The 15855-nt window shown below is 37.7% G+C and overlaps 1 protein-coding gene across 1 annotated transcript; it reads left to right on the top strand.

Moving 5' to 3' along the window:
* Positions 1 to 898: 898 nt before the first annotated feature.
* On the top strand, positions 899 to 3374 carry LOC137244853 (uncharacterized). The gene is made up of 2 exons (XM_067774494.1): positions 899 to 1043; positions 2830 to 3374. Exons 1-2 carry the CDS (start codon positions 1034 to 1036, stop codon positions 3312 to 3314), a joined length of 495 nt encoding a protein of 164 aa, XP_067630595.1. The 5' UTR covers positions 899 to 1033; the 3' UTR covers positions 3315 to 3374.
* Positions 3375 to 15855: the final 12481 nt, after the last annotated feature.

The following is a 15855-nucleotide window of genomic DNA, read 5'->3' as shown; positions in this document are numbered from 1 at the left end:
ATTTTATCGCAAGTGGGCGGTACCACGCCTATTTTAAAAAATTTTTCTAAATTTTATCAAGAGTCTCAATATCAGTCAACACGTAAAATTTCAACATTCTAGGTGTGTTATTTACTAAATAATCAGGGTTTGTTGTGTGTTTCCAAAATGTTTTATATATAAGAAGTGGGCGTGGTTATCATCAGATTTCGCTCATTTTCAATACCAATCTATTTTCAATATTCAATCGATGAGCTCGTGTACCAAATTTGGAGAAGATATCTCAACATTTACTCAAGTTATCGTGTTAACGGACGGGCGGACGGATGGACGGACATGGCTCAATCAAATTTTTTTTCGATACTGATGATTTTGATATATGGAAGTCTATATCTATCTCGATTCCTTTTTACCTGTACAACCAACCGTTATCCATTCAAAGTTCTAATACCCTGTGTCCAAATACAGCTAGGTATAATAAACTAATACAAATTGGTGCGGGGATCGATGTACATTTAAGGAAAAAATTGCTTGGCAACCTCTCTTAAAGATTTTAAAGTTAGAGCACCTGCTGGGTATATAATTCTCACCCAGACGAGGTTGGACTATCTTTTTGTATTTTAAGCTATTTTTATCTCTTAAATAAAGATATTCTCAATTAATTAGCAGCAGAAATTTTGAAATCTTAAGTAATTAAAAAATATGTTTTATGATATCTTTTTTCGCCTTGAGACAATCTCAGTATGAGGAACACGATATGAAAACGTTGTGCGCATTATTGTTTCCAAAGAAACTGAATATCTACAAATAATTTCAAAGTCAAAGGCAACTAAACATGATTAAATAAAATCAGCAAAATAAAATAAAAGCCGATAAAGCAAATTAATTTTAAATTTTAGTATGGTCAACGAGTTAATATAATGACTAAATCCCAAATCATTTCATTCAGTTGGATATAGAATTTTACTTACTGTGTACAAAATCTGCAGCGTGGGAGAGCGTAAAAAAAATATATTGTCTAGTTGAAGACTTAACGGTATAATCTGTTAACATTATGAATAAAGGTGTGAAAAGTTAAAAAAAAATTTTATTTTGTAAATTCCTAAACTAATTTCAATCAAACTCTTTTTCGTTTGAACGAATGTGGAACATGAAATATTAGTTGTTTTCCTTCAAATAACACTGTGTGATACCAAAAATACTGAGGATGGTTCCATTTTTCCAATAAATCTTGAACATCTAAGAATGACTGCAAATAAGATTTTCCCAGGAGACCTCCAAAATCTGGGGTTACGGGTTAAAAAATGGTTTTTTTTTTTTGTATATTTGGATACTTTCGAGCCTATAACTGTATTGATTATAAACCGATCATCACTTTCTTTCGAGATCCGAAATCCTCGGTGATCTTATTCACGACGTGGGCGGGGCAAATATCGAAAATATTTCACATCAACGCGATAGCATTACGATATCGATTCTTCGGCACCCAAAAATATTGGGTGTGAGCTTCTATAATGACCTACATTTTGGCGAGCATGCAGCTGCCATTATACCTAAAGTTTAGAGTCGTAACAAAATCATCAAGTCCCTCGCTGCCAGTACTTGGGCCAAAACCAAGAAACACTCCTAGCTACCTCTAAAGCAATAGGCCAGCCAATGCTGTGCTACGCGTCTCCGCAATGTCGCCGAGCTTTAAAGAAACCTACTGGAGGAAGCTGCAGGCCTGCCTAAACAGCGTCTTCAAAGCTGTCATGGGATGTCTTCTTATGTTGCAGGAACATCATCTACACTCTGAGGCGGGAATACTCCATAAAGGAGAGAAGCGAAAAGCTGAACAAACTCTTAAAGAGTCAGAAAAAGGCTATCCTAAAAAATATCTTAATAAAGAAGCCCCACCACCCAGCGATGCAAGAAATCATCTCTGTAAGCACCATGAAGAAATCACGCGGGTAAGAACTCAGCAATTTGCACCGATTAGCATATAGAGGCGCTCAGCTTCATCTACGACGCGTCGGTAAAAGCCTATGCCGATAAATACCAGGCGAACCCCTTCTCAAGTGTCTCTACATGACACCAACCATATTTTCATTTGGTATCCGTCTCTAACACCCTTTTTTCTTCGTTCTAACCCTATTGAAACTATAAGTTTCCTTGGACATTTGCTAAAAAATATCGATGACAATTTGTAATAGCTCAGTATCTCAGGGCCGCGAGTTTAGCAAAACATGTCGCAAAGTGTACTGTTAGTGAGTACTATGAAGGTAGGCATACCCGCTAGTTTTGACTGTGGGCCAGTTTCTCGACAATCAAGTACAAAGATGCGCTTTCTAAGGCTTCACCGCTTTTTTCGTATATTTAGGTCTTGCCTGAGAAATTTTTACAAGGGTTCAACCCTTTTTTGCTGTAAAGCAAGTAACTTGGTCTCACGAAACTCCCGGTTTTCCAAATTTGTAAATTGCCTTAGTTAAGATTCTCTAATACAAAACTTAAGCAAATTTATTTTATTAATCACGGATCTATGACATTTCAAATATACGCGTAGAAAATGTAATGGTACAAAGTAAGTACTTAACAGTATACAATATACAAATCGATATGTTTTTTTTTTATTGTTTTATATCTTGCTTTGTACGATGGATAGTATTAAACTGTGCAAATAAATTTGTTTTGTGCTGTTTGGCTGCTTACTCTGATTAGAGGTATTACAAGAGGTACATTTGTATGTACCTACATATGTATTATATATAGGTATAGCGAAAATATCTTATATCACTTTTAAAAATATATACTTAAGTGGAGAAAATATTAAATAAATAATAAGTAAAATTTCCACCAATTGTTTACTTCCAGTGGCTCTACTTTTGTCATGTCTCGTGGTCATAGCCACAGCAGCTATTATTCCCCTTAATGGTAGCAGCGCTGCCAATACTACGATCTGCAAATATCAAGACCAGTTATGGGGCTCTGAGGATGGCACAAGATTTTATTTCTGTCTAACGATAAATAATACAGCTATCGAACAAAAGTGCCCCGAGGAAACTTTCTTTGTACGCAATGCAACTTTGACTGGTTGTGTGCCTAACGATATGATGAATCCAAATTGTGTGAATAATGTCGTTGTGGGTGATTGCACTGGTCTTAATCTTCAGCAACCACAACCCAGTACTGATCCAGATAAATTTTATTTATGCCCAAGTGAGGGTGCTACACCATTGCTATTGAGTTGTGCGGCCGGAAAAGGCTTCATTAAACAGGATGGATATTTGGGTTGTTTCAATTGGACTCAGTGGCGTGTTTTACGTCAATGCAATACATTAACTAATCAAATATGTTGAAAAAATATTGCATACATTATAATCACAAACATAATATCCAATATATATTACAAAAGGTTATTATACAATGTTGTTGTTTTTGTTATTGTAGCGATAAGGACAATCCCCGAAGATTTTGTTATCATTTATAGTCCTTTGCCGGATGTAGATCTGGTACGGTCCGGTAACAAGCACCATTAAGATATTAGCCCGACCATCTGCGAAACGGTTTAGTTGGAGCACATTAAACCTTTCCGAATAAACAACTTCTTATTCGAGAATTCATGAGCATAACACCGGCTTATAATAATTGAACATTCAATCATTGTTTTTCTAAGAGAAACTGAAAAGATAGGAGGAAACATTTTCTGGCATATTGCGATAGTACTATTTCGAAAACCGCCACGAATTCATCGTCAGGCAATTTCGTAATGTGAACGGTGCGTCACGGTGAAACTGCAGTTGCCTTAACCAACTAGGCTATACTGCTTGTATTTGTTTCAGTTTTCTCATTTCTACACTAACAACACAATTGAGACATTCTGTCTCTATATTAATTTGTGTGTTATGTAGATTTTCTTTTTGTAAAGTTCCTTTTCGTTGCGAATGAGAAGCTTTGTAAACTCGAGCTCAGTTTTACATATTTATGTTTGTTTATTCTAATGGTGTGTTCAATTTATACATATTTTTCATTCGTTTCCTATTGGCTTGCAATCTACGGCTTACAGACGATTTTTCGATTTTATTGAAGTTTTATCTGTATCAGTTTTATAACAAACCGTTTCCAGCTTCGTATTGGTATCATTTTTGGATGAAAAATCGATCTTTTTGTTAAAAGAACGATAACCGCTCGGTAACAAATCGCTAACACTAGGATAACAACCAAATAATCCAGAAATCGATAGCAAATCTATAACTTTTTTAAACAAATCGATAACTTTCTAATAACAAACCGACAATTTTTGGAAACACGTTGTAATTTTTCCAAAAATGATCAATAACTTTTCGATAATTTATCGATATCTTATCTATAACTTTCGATAACTTTTTGATAAAAAATCAATAACATTAACAATAACATACTATAACATTTTCGATAATCGACAACTTTTAAATCATAAATCGATAACAAACCGACAACAAACCGATAAACCGTTTATAAAAAATATATAACCTTTGCTATCGATGGAAAGTTTATAACACTTCGATACAGATCGATAACCATATACCTCGTCGAAAACACACTAATAACTTACTAAAAACTCGTCGATAATAAATGTACAGAACGCTCATTTTTCCTTTCATTTGCTTGACTTTGCCTTTCTTTCCTTTTCTGTCATTTTCTTTCCCTTTCTTTTTTTCCATTTCTTTGCTTTCCTTGCCTGCCCTTCAGTTGTTGCCTGATTTCGCTCATACCACATCTACCACGTACATTGTTCCCACATTAAGGGCGAATTAATGGTGACTTATAACCATAAAGCCATAACCAGATAAAACAGCTGATCGAAGCTACCTTATGGAAATCATTGTAATCGATTAATGGTACCATACCATAACGCTAACTCGATTACATTGATTTACAAAAGGTAGGTGTGATTAGCTGTTTTATCTGGTTATGGCTTTATGGTTATAAGTCAACATTAATTCGCCTTTTACGCTATTGTATGTTGTTTTGCCGGGAATGGGAACCAGGATCTTTGGTGTGGAAGGCGGAGCACGCTACTACTACACCACGGCGGTCATATATACCCAGCTACCAAAAATGTTTGAATATAAAGATATTGCATTTGCGAACTTCGGTGGAAAGCAGCGGAGCGTAACAAAATTCTAGTAGGTCACTTTCACCACACCAAAAACTTTAACACATTTTTTAACATAATTTAAGCACAGAAATACACTGATTGGAGTTTTAGAGAGTAAAAGTGTAAAATTCTGAACACATTACCTGAATAAAAAGTGTACAAATAATTATTAAATAACAAATACCGACAGTAGTAGTTAACAAATTCTGCTGTGGTAAGTGGTGAATGTGACCAACTAGAAGTTTTGTGAAGCTTGCTTCACACGATTTTTCGTCCCTGCAACATCTTTATTTTCGATAATCTTTGGTATAACACAGTGAACGCTGACGAGAACAGAGGGCAAAGCCGATAAGTGCGATAACACAATTTGCAAAGCATTTTGCGCGCTTTTTTTCATTGTTGCACACTGGAAGAAAAAGACTGGTAAAATTAACCGAAATACGGGTCAATTCAACCGAAATGTCTGTCAATTTGTATCCATCGCAACAAGATGTTAAATCAACTGCGCACAAATCGTTGATTCGTAATTGACCATTTTAGTAGTCAAATGAACAAAAAAAGTTTTTGCGACAGCTTTGTATGAAAGTACCTATGTTGCCAAATAAATAAATAAATGTAAGAGGCGATAACCTTCGAAGAGATTTTAGGCCGAACTTCTCTTCCAATTTGCGTCGTGCTCCTTTTTAATTTTTCTTACAAATTGGCGGGACGGGACCAAATTGTTTTATGCCGACTATGAACGGTATCTGCAAAGCATATGAGTTTTCACTGAGAGCATTCATGGCAGAAATACACTCTGACGTACGAGTATTTTAAGCTGAGTTGCATTTGATAGTTTAATAAAACTTTGTAGTATTTACAGTTGAAATAGTTGCATATATTTCCACGGAAATTTAAATAATAGAAGATATAGCCTCCAAAATGCGGAATGATACGGACATAGCAACATTTATTTAAATTAGGGTCAAAAATGTATAGAAAAACTTAACAAAATATAAAGCTCCACACGTGTTGGTTGGTTGGTTGCTGTGCTGCCCGGCTATGGAACCGAACCCAAGTAGCGCTCTAGGCGCCATTTTGATGCACTTTCTCCTGGAACCAATTATGTGTTGGCTGATGTACCCTGCGTATTGCTTTACTCTGGTTAAAACTATAAACTTGCTGATGTCCTTGATGCGGCAGTTTGACACCGCCATTAAGTTGGGAAACACATAGTTGCCTAAAGTTCGGGACCGAAAGTTCGCGAGGGCTGGGCACTCGCAGAGGAAGTGGGTAACCGATTCCTCGGCACCCTCCTGTCTACAGCTCCTACACCTCTCATTGTAGGGGATACCCATTCAACTCGCGTGCGGGCCAAACGGCCAGTGCCCTGTAATAGTGGCCATGATTCTGTATATTTCCTGCCCAGACCTATTTAGTAGATCATCGCCACACGTGTAATATTGTTGTTGTTTTTTTTTTTTTTTTCATTTAAAAATGCTGTTACCAGATTACTGTATTACACAAATATAATGAACTTGGGTACAGAAATTAAGAAATCATAGAAAATATTTTGCCGATATACTTTGTTGTTGTGTTTAAAAAGTTTTTCACAATTATTTGAAAAACTCTACGTTTTGTATGCTTTTTACAAGTAAGTACCCTCATGTAATAAATTAAATTTTCAATGAAAATCAATAAGTCTGACCTGAACAATTTTCGCTATGAAAAAAATTAAAGCTCTATGTAACAGGAGCAACACTTTTGTGACTTCATAAACCCTGTTTCAATCTTTTACGTCCCTGCACAGAACCCTATTTGACCGTTTTCAACCGAAACAACAATTGCAACTCAGATTTTCCCGTTATGCTAAGGTTAGCTTGTTAACCTAATAAAAGCGCACTGCGTTTTTTTACCGCACGCAAACAACCGGCGTTTTTTTTGCCCCAACCCAAATAAGCATGCGTTGCGACAATGTAAATCATGTGTGCAAACGTCAAATCAAAATGTCACGACGCAAAACAAAAATTGGAAATCGAGTTAGGTTTTCACGCAGCAAATTCAATTTGGGTTGCTCTAATACAGGCATCGGCGTTTCATACATCTTAAGATGGTGAGCAGCTCACACAGATAGCCTGCGCTCTTTGTTTAGTGAATGGTTCAGTCTGCAATGAGCAGTTGGCGTGTCAACATCGAGTGTTGGTCATTGTACAGGTCTACAAGTAGGATATGTAGCAGCACGCACATACACAGCCACGCTCACCTGATAAAATGCTTGTTCTTGTTCGTTTTTTTTGTGGATGCTATTTGGCACTGTTGTACTTCTTAGGACAAAAAAAAGTTTAGGAGCTGCTATCGAAAACTGCTTAAAACTTTTTTTTCTTATATTACAAAGAAATATACTTATTTGCTTTCAAACGAGCACTTAATTACATCTCTCTTTAATAACCATATATTTTGGACAATTTTAATTAACAAATTGTGATACTTTATTACGAGGGACGATTGCTAAAACACGACCAAAACCGTCGGGGGAGGTATTAATAGACGCGTTTTGGCCTCGCTTCCAATAATTCGAATACCTTTTCTCTTCGGACTATTGACAACAGGACAAAACGCGTCTATTCATTTTTCTTTCCGCTTTTTTGGACGGGTTATTGCAGTCGACCTCGGTTTCAAACTGTTTTTCGCGGAGAACTTTTGAACGGGTAGAAAAACTTAACTCACGTGTTTGTATTCTTAATTCTGCAATAACTACGCGTCCTCAGATACCCCAATTGAAGACTTTTTTATAATTTTCTGAATTACCCATATGGGTGCACTTAAAATTTCCTTCTAAATTCGTTCAAAAAAATTTACCATCACAGCAACCCATATCTGATATTCCGATCCCTTTTTTGCTTCCCTGTGTCGCTTTCGACGAAGCAACCCCGGTAATTTTGACACTTCGTTCAGTGTCAAAACTCATGTTCCACGCAGGTTCCACTGGTTTCCACGCTAGTTTGACACTGACCGAAGTGTCAAACTGCCGTGTGTTAGAAAGGGAAAGAAATTGTTTCCCTCTCATACATATCATACTTGTAAACCTGTACAATGGTGTTGGTATCGCTAGTTGCGCAGCGAAGAATGTATGCACGTATTTATGTAAATACATTTTATTAATATGAATTAATTTAACTAATTTAATATGAAAAAATGCAACTCTCCTCAAAAAGTTTTAATTTTTTTGTTGCATTCAACTTATTTAAGTTTTTATGCGAACTTTCAAAATGTCGTTTGATGTTATTTACATACGTCGCTGAAAATGTTTTGTAGCATAAACCCCATTTAATTTGCCCAAAGGCGTTGTTCAACATAAAATATTCGCTTGCCATTGTGTGCATCAATAATTTATTATTTATTGCGTGCTTAGCCGTTGCAGTTTTCCAAGCGAATGATCAGTGAATCAATTGGTTCGTGCGATCAAAGCGCTCTCACTAATACATCCACACAACATTTTTGCCGACACTTGCTCTAATACAAGTTGTATGTTCATGAGACATTTTGACAGAAAATGACTTGCGTGCGTTTATGTAAAGGCTCCATTACTGATACTTAGCATAGACTTGACTTGGCTTGCGAACTGTCACTTACAGTTCTGTTAAATGAACATTGCATGTTACTGATTACTCAAAACCAGGCATGCTTAACGAACGAAACGATATCATTTCGTTACGATAATCAACGCTAATAAACGAAACGAAGTCACTTCGTTTCGTTTATTAACGTTAAGATCGTCAAATTAACGTTAATTTGTCGTTCTTAACGTTAATAAACGAAACGAAATGACTTCGTTTCGTTTATTAACGTTGATTATCGTAACGAAATGATATCGTTTCGTTCGTTAAGCATGCCTGCTCAAAACTTAACTTGACTTAGAAGTCTGTTGAATTTTGATTTTCTATGTAAGTTCTAAGTGACGTTTACATTTTGAGATGCCATTTGTTTGTTTCCATTTCATTTTGACATTTTGTCATACAAATTGACATTTATTTAAAAATAAATTTCAACACTGATTATGATGCCAGATTTTATGCGACAAGTGGAGTATAATCGTGGCTAATTTTCCAAGTTTACGCCAAGTCAAGTCAAGTCTATGCTAAGTATCAGTAATGGGGGCTTTAGGTTGGCATGTAAGCGAGTGACTTCAGAAAGAAGTCAACACACAATGCATTGTTAATGTTTGCTTTTTAGCGTGCAGTCTTGTTTTTTAATGGTTTAGAAATAAAAATAATGAATATCGATCAAATTTTTTAGTGTAATTGGATGTTTTCCAAATTCTTTTGTATTAATAATTGCATTAATCACACTAGGAGAAGCAAAATACTCTTCATCGGATGAATCCATTACCGTGTACAGCAATTTTATAAACACAAATCAACAACAAGACTAAATGACATAAAAGCAAAACACATGGAATAAACAGAATTTCAGCGCTGATTCTTGCATTCACTGTGTTTTATATACAAATTTTCTTCTCGCATAAAAATAAGCGTCTATATGCTCGGCTCTGCATCAGCGCTCACTCTGTTCGCACCCTTAAGGGCACATTATTGATACTTAAGGGCCCATTACCGATGCTTAGCATAGACTTGCCGTAAACTTGACAACTAATAGGGCAGTTACCCACCGACGTGTGCCGTACGTACGGACGTTTGTCGTACGAAGCACGTTTGACCGAACTCTCAAGCCCGTAGGAATCAATGTGTGCGTCTGTGTACATGTACATCAGATATTTGTGTGTGTATTGTTTACAGATAAGCACTGTTGCCATTGACCATTTTGCATGTATGCTTATGGAAACATCAACTTTTTCCAATTTAATTTTTGATATTGTAAAAGGCCGGAATACTATTAAATAAGTATAAATGGATTAAATATTTATAATCTTCACTTTTACATAATTATTTCGAATTATTTTCACAATTTTTCAAACTTTAATTAGGTGTTTCTGCATAAAAGTGCAAACGGTTAAAAATTAGCGCACAAAAGTTTACTAGGCAACTCTGTCTAGTAAGAGAGCGATCAGCTGACACGTTCTTACGGAAAAAATCAAAATTGTTTTGATTTCTACGTTCCGGGCTACGAACGTACGGGCGTTGCACGTCGGTGAGTTTTCGTTTACATTGCACACTCATAAGATAGGTCGTGTCAGCTGACACGTTTTTGGTACGTAGGTTCGTGAGTAACTGCCGCATTAGGCACGATTATACTCCACTTAGCGCATACAATCTGGCATCATAATCAATAAATGTGAATTTGTATGAAAAAATGTCAAAATGAAATGGAAACAAACTTACATAGAAAATGAAAATTCAACAGACTTCTAAGTCAAGTGTTGCTGAGTTTTGAGTAATCAGTGACATGCAATGTTTATTTAACAGAACTGTAAGTGACAGTTCTCAAGTCAAGTCAAGTATATGCTAAATATCAGTAATGGGCCCTCTAGGCATGACAAATCATAAGTTTTCCCCAACTCTTCTTTGAGTTATGCCACTTTAATGTGTAATGTATGAGCATATGTAAACCATAAGTAAATGACTAATTTAAAATGAGCAAGAAATCATTTAACTTTACCTAGAAAGTATAAAATATGCTGCTAAACTTGAATGGCAGATGCATTTGTCGTAGCAACTACACATGTAAGAGATAGACAGCATCAATGTAAGAAAAATATGTAGGTACATATTAACCAAAATGGAAGAAGAGTATGAAATATAAAGAAATTCAAAAGAAGTAAATTCAACGAAGTTTGCTAACAAAAGTTTAACTAGAAGGATCTTTTTGCATTATACTGCAAAAGGGCAGAGTCAGCCGGCAATTACCTTTAAGGAGGTGACATAAACAGCAACAACAACTACATATAAAAATTGTTAGTATCATGAGCACCAGCAACAACAACTGTCTAGGTTATTTTTTTATTTTTTTTGAATTTGTTGTTTTAACGTTACATTCGTCGAGCTGACAAAATTGCAGTTGCAAGAGCTTTCAAGTGTCATTTATCGCGACATCTTGTTGAGAAGATTTCATTTAACTGCGCCAGCAATTAGGATCCTTAGCCGTGAAATATGGCAATTCAGTGAGAAAGGTTCAAGTTGAACTGGAAGTGGTAATGGTTTCCGCTGAGTGAATAGCAATGAATATGAGCAGGTACCAAAGTGGCTTCTATTCAAAGTTGGTCAAAGCTCAACGTGTTAACTCACATAAAATAAGGTAAGACAGAATATTTAAACAAACAAAAAAAAAAAACGGTTTTATTTGGCTTAATTGTGTGCGTAATATGAGTATTTATGTTTAGGTAGTTTGATTGAGCAATCATAAAATATGAAATTTCTTCTTAGTTGCACTTCTTCAATCAAGGTGCCTCTAGTAATCGACACTACGTAAATCAACAATAGCCGTGTTTTTTAACACGCGTATATCCATTTACGCTTAAACTTTATATGGACTGCTAAGTGACAAACTTTAAATACACCTCTGAAATTGCTGCGCATAAATTTTGTCCTACTAAATTCCAATACGCATTATACTCAGATGTAACTGAAATATGTGTCTTTGTTTCACCCTCTACACTAATTCTATGTGTGTCCACAATTCATCGCAACTGATTCAGCTATATGTTATACCCTATGGGCAACAGAGCGTTGTGTCTCCGCTTTTCGGTACACCCTGTTGCTGTAGCTAGTTGTTTAACCACAGCGGCTAGATGGGTCTCCTAAGCATTATTTAAGCGAAGATAGGTGTTTTTTTTCACGCGAATACGTTTCGTTTGCGCGGGAAAAAACGCCTATCCTCGCTTAAATAATGCTTAGGAGACCCATCTATACGTTTCGTTTGCGCGTGAAAAAAAACGCCTATCCTCGCTTAGATAATGCTTAGGAGACCCACCTAGCGGCAGTGGTTAAACAACTAGCTACAGCACAGGGCGTACCGAAAAGCGGAGACACAACCCTCTGTTGTATGCCTGTGTATAACATATAGCTGAATCAGTTGTGATAAATAGTGGACGCGCATAGAATACGTAGAATTCATGTAGAGGGTGAAACATAGACACATATTTCAGTTACATCTTAGTATGATGGCCGACGGGTAGCGGTTGGGGCACCATAGGCACCCGTGCGGGGGCCGCCAACGTACCACACGTATACGGTACGTGGGGACAAACCCGGCACTGAAAGCGGGGCTCGTCGCCGGGATCAGCTAGCTGCTCCCACGTCTCCCTCTCCTGCCGCCGAAAGAATGCGAAGAACCATCGCGCACTCTCTTCGTAGCGGATCAGACGGATACGCAACTCAGTTCGCCGTGATATACGCCGCAGCAACAGCCACACACCACCATCCACGGGCCTCCGCGCACGGTCCTCGACAGCCGAATCAACCATCTGAAGAAAAAAATAAAATTTGTTTTCTCTCCACCCATTTTGCCAAAATTATCACTAACTTACCTAGTGCCCCTGCGGATTGAGGACCAGCATCTCAAGCTTTCATCTGTCCACCGTATACGCGGTCACCATTCTCATTGGATCCATCTGAAAAGGAATGGAAATATTAGGATAATAAAACGAATTCCAACCAAAAAACAAGAAAAAACTACAATATACTTACGTTGTTTGTAAGATGTGCACTGGACCGATGGCACGCTAAAAATGGCATGTGGACCCGGTAAATCGGATGCGTGCGTCGCAAATAAAAAGAAAATATTAACAGAATTAATAACTAGTACTACTTTTATTCACTGTATAAAAACAAGAGTAATTAATTGCTGTATTTAAGGGAAGAATAATTAATTCACAATAGAATTAGCAATTCAATTTTATTATACAAATGTGCAATTGATAAATTAATTAGGATTCGAAATGGTAAAAGAAATTAGGAAACTCACCTGTGGGATGGCTGCTGGCGCTCGAGCGATCAAAAAGAGAAGGAGTCAAACCGCGAAAAAGTTCGCGGCACCTGCCGATAGCTAACTTTCGTCGAGTGTTTCACCTTCGAAGTTAGCGCTCGGCAGGTGTTAGCCGTTATCGGTAATAATAAGATAACTAATGCATGCGTTAGGGTGATCCGAAATATTTAGGCTGATGCCCTAAACATGCCGGCCTCCTTTGCGATGAGCAGTTAAGAACCCGTCGGTTGCGCCAGCAACCGTCCCCAGGCACGAGATACGAAATTCTGAAGGTATGATATGTATGTATGGATGTATGCTGGGTACCATCTCCGGTGGACATCCCTATCTCCAATTATGCAGCCTCTCTGAACGGTACTGTGGATGAAAGAGAAAAGCGTTAGTGTTCAAGTACGTGAGGTTGCTTGGTTTTTAATGCACCTGGTTAATTAGATGTAATTTTGAAATTGGTAGGAAAATTAAAAATAATTGTAAATGAGAGCGATGGCAGAACATCATTGCTGGAATGCTCCGGATATTACCAGTCCGAAGACAGTGGGCTGCATGAGAAACCCATTGACCGTTGCCGGGGTTGTGCCACTGACCATAATGTTGGCGTAGACTTCGGCACCGAATTTCAGTAAATCCGGCGCGGATCGATAAAACGTCGGGTCAGCGACCTTCATGAATTTTAATGGTGCGGCGACTGAGCAGTCAATCGTCGCGATTGGGTTCAGACGCGTGTGTCGTGCTATCACGATAGCCTGGGTCGTGATCCTATCAGTAATTCCATACTTCCCGCGTAACACTAAGGTACCCTTCGTAAGTCTGGCCGTGTTAAGCCGCACGAGCTGGAGGTCGTTGGCTAAGTGCGCTTCTATCACGGACGTCGTCGCGCAGAGATCAAGGAGTGCACACACCAAATGGAGGCGCCCGCCGCCTCTATTCGTGCGATCTCTGTAGGGGCAATAGTAGTGGTAGTACCTTCCTTGTGTGGTGGATACGGGACCGCTCTGTCAGTGGAGCGTCGGGTCGAGCGGAACGGACGCGGCTCCCCGCCGCCCCGTCGCCCACTGGCATTGCGAGGCGATGGGCGGAGAGGACGTGTCTCCTGTTTCTTTTGCACCTGGTCGCGTTTCCGGTCCGGGACTGCTGTCCGCTTTTCGTGTTGAAGCAGCGGTCGAAAGGATTGTGCTTCACCGCTGGAAGCTGGGGCGATAGATAAAGCTGCTGCACTTCCGGCGATCTCTTCCTCCTCATCTGCTACCTGTGGAGCCCATGATCGGGTGTCCTCGGTTATATGTATGGAGAGCACCTCGTCATGGTTTCACCTAGTAACATTTTTATCATGGTTTTTCCTGTATTATTTTTTTAACAATCAAAAATACCTTTTTTGAAAAATTTGTGCATAAGTACAAAACGAAAATCAACGTGCTGGGGAAGTCATTTAAGCTAACAAGGAATCCATACTTTTCCCGCATTATTTTCTCTTATTTTATTGTGAAAAATTTTGACGAAAAATAAAGTTTTCAAAATGAACAAAAACATGTCTCGCTCATTTCCTTTGTGTGTAATATTGGTCTCGTCTTTGCATATGACCTTTTTATTGTAATTTACTTTTCCGATAAAGTGTCGTCAGTTTTTCAAGATTGGAACAATGTCACACAGAACAAAAATTGGAAATCAAGCTAGCGAGAAGTTCTTGATTGCAGAAATAGCCTCAGAGTGTTTTTCAAACAGCTGCCGAGAGACGACCTTATTTAGAAAACACTTGTCTAAAGTTTTCCGAGGGTTGGTTTTTCCGGGACTTTAACCCAAAACCCTTTAGTCTCGGAAAATATGTGACTACGTCTGTTTATGTATGTCTGTAAAATATTGAAATGGGCATGAACATTTTCGACGGTTTTTTCATGACAGCTATTTTATGAGCGCAATGCAATATTCTCAAAACCGAACCTCGTCTGAGCAAATACAGCAGGTTTTACTTAACAAAAGTAATCAATACCACGGTACTCTGCTCAGGAAATCGATACTCAAGGAAGTACTTCTAAAAAAATATTCTGTTCTTGAGTAAGGTACTCGAGTATGTATTGCTGTTGTTGTTGTAGCGACAAAGACACTCCTCAAAAGTTTTGGGAAGTGTTACCAATGTTGATGGTCCTTTGTAGCAAGCACCATTAAAGTACTACCCCGACCATCTCGGGAACAATTTAATATGATCACATACAACGTTCTGGGCCATACCCGTATATGAACAAAATTTTACAGAAAGATTTTATGTTCAAAAACACTATGCATCCTACCCTCGTTTTCCGAGCGTTGCGGGCTCCATTTGCGTTTTTTATAAATATTAATAGAAGCAACATTTTATATATGTTTTTTTCAACCTTCAGTACATTGATCGCCAGAACAAATGTGTATTTGGATGCCTCTCCTGACGTTCTTGGACGTTTATTATAAGGCGACATCTAATATTACCCATAAATATATAAACAAATAACCATTGTGGACAAAACAACTATGGCTATTTTTTCGCGTTTTGACTAGGGACGGAAAATAATTATTTTTCTTTTTTCGGAGTCGAAAAAGTCCTGGTCAAAAAATTGTCCTAGGTGAAAATGTTTGAGTTCCCAGGTATACCTATAGCAGTATCATGTCGAATCATGCATCCTTTTATTTTTCGAACTTTTTCCATAAAAGTCCACATATAAAAGTAAAATCTGTACTTTTATTTTTTGAGTCCGATAGAACTAGTTAAACTCGGACTTTTAAAATAAAATTTCCGGAAATAAAAGTTAAATCCGGACTTTTATTTTTAAGGCGAAAATAAAAGTCCCGCTTGATAACAAAGAAATGGTTTA

The sequence above is a fragment of the Eurosta solidaginis genome, chromosome 1, assembly GCF_040869045.1.
Source record: "Eurosta solidaginis isolate ZX-2024a chromosome 1, ASM4086904v1, whole genome shotgun sequence".
Taxonomy (NCBI): domain Eukaryota; kingdom Metazoa; phylum Arthropoda; class Insecta; order Diptera; family Tephritidae; genus Eurosta; species Eurosta solidaginis.
Note: the sequence above shows the minus strand (reverse complement) of the source record. Positions and strands in the feature narration are given on the sequence as shown.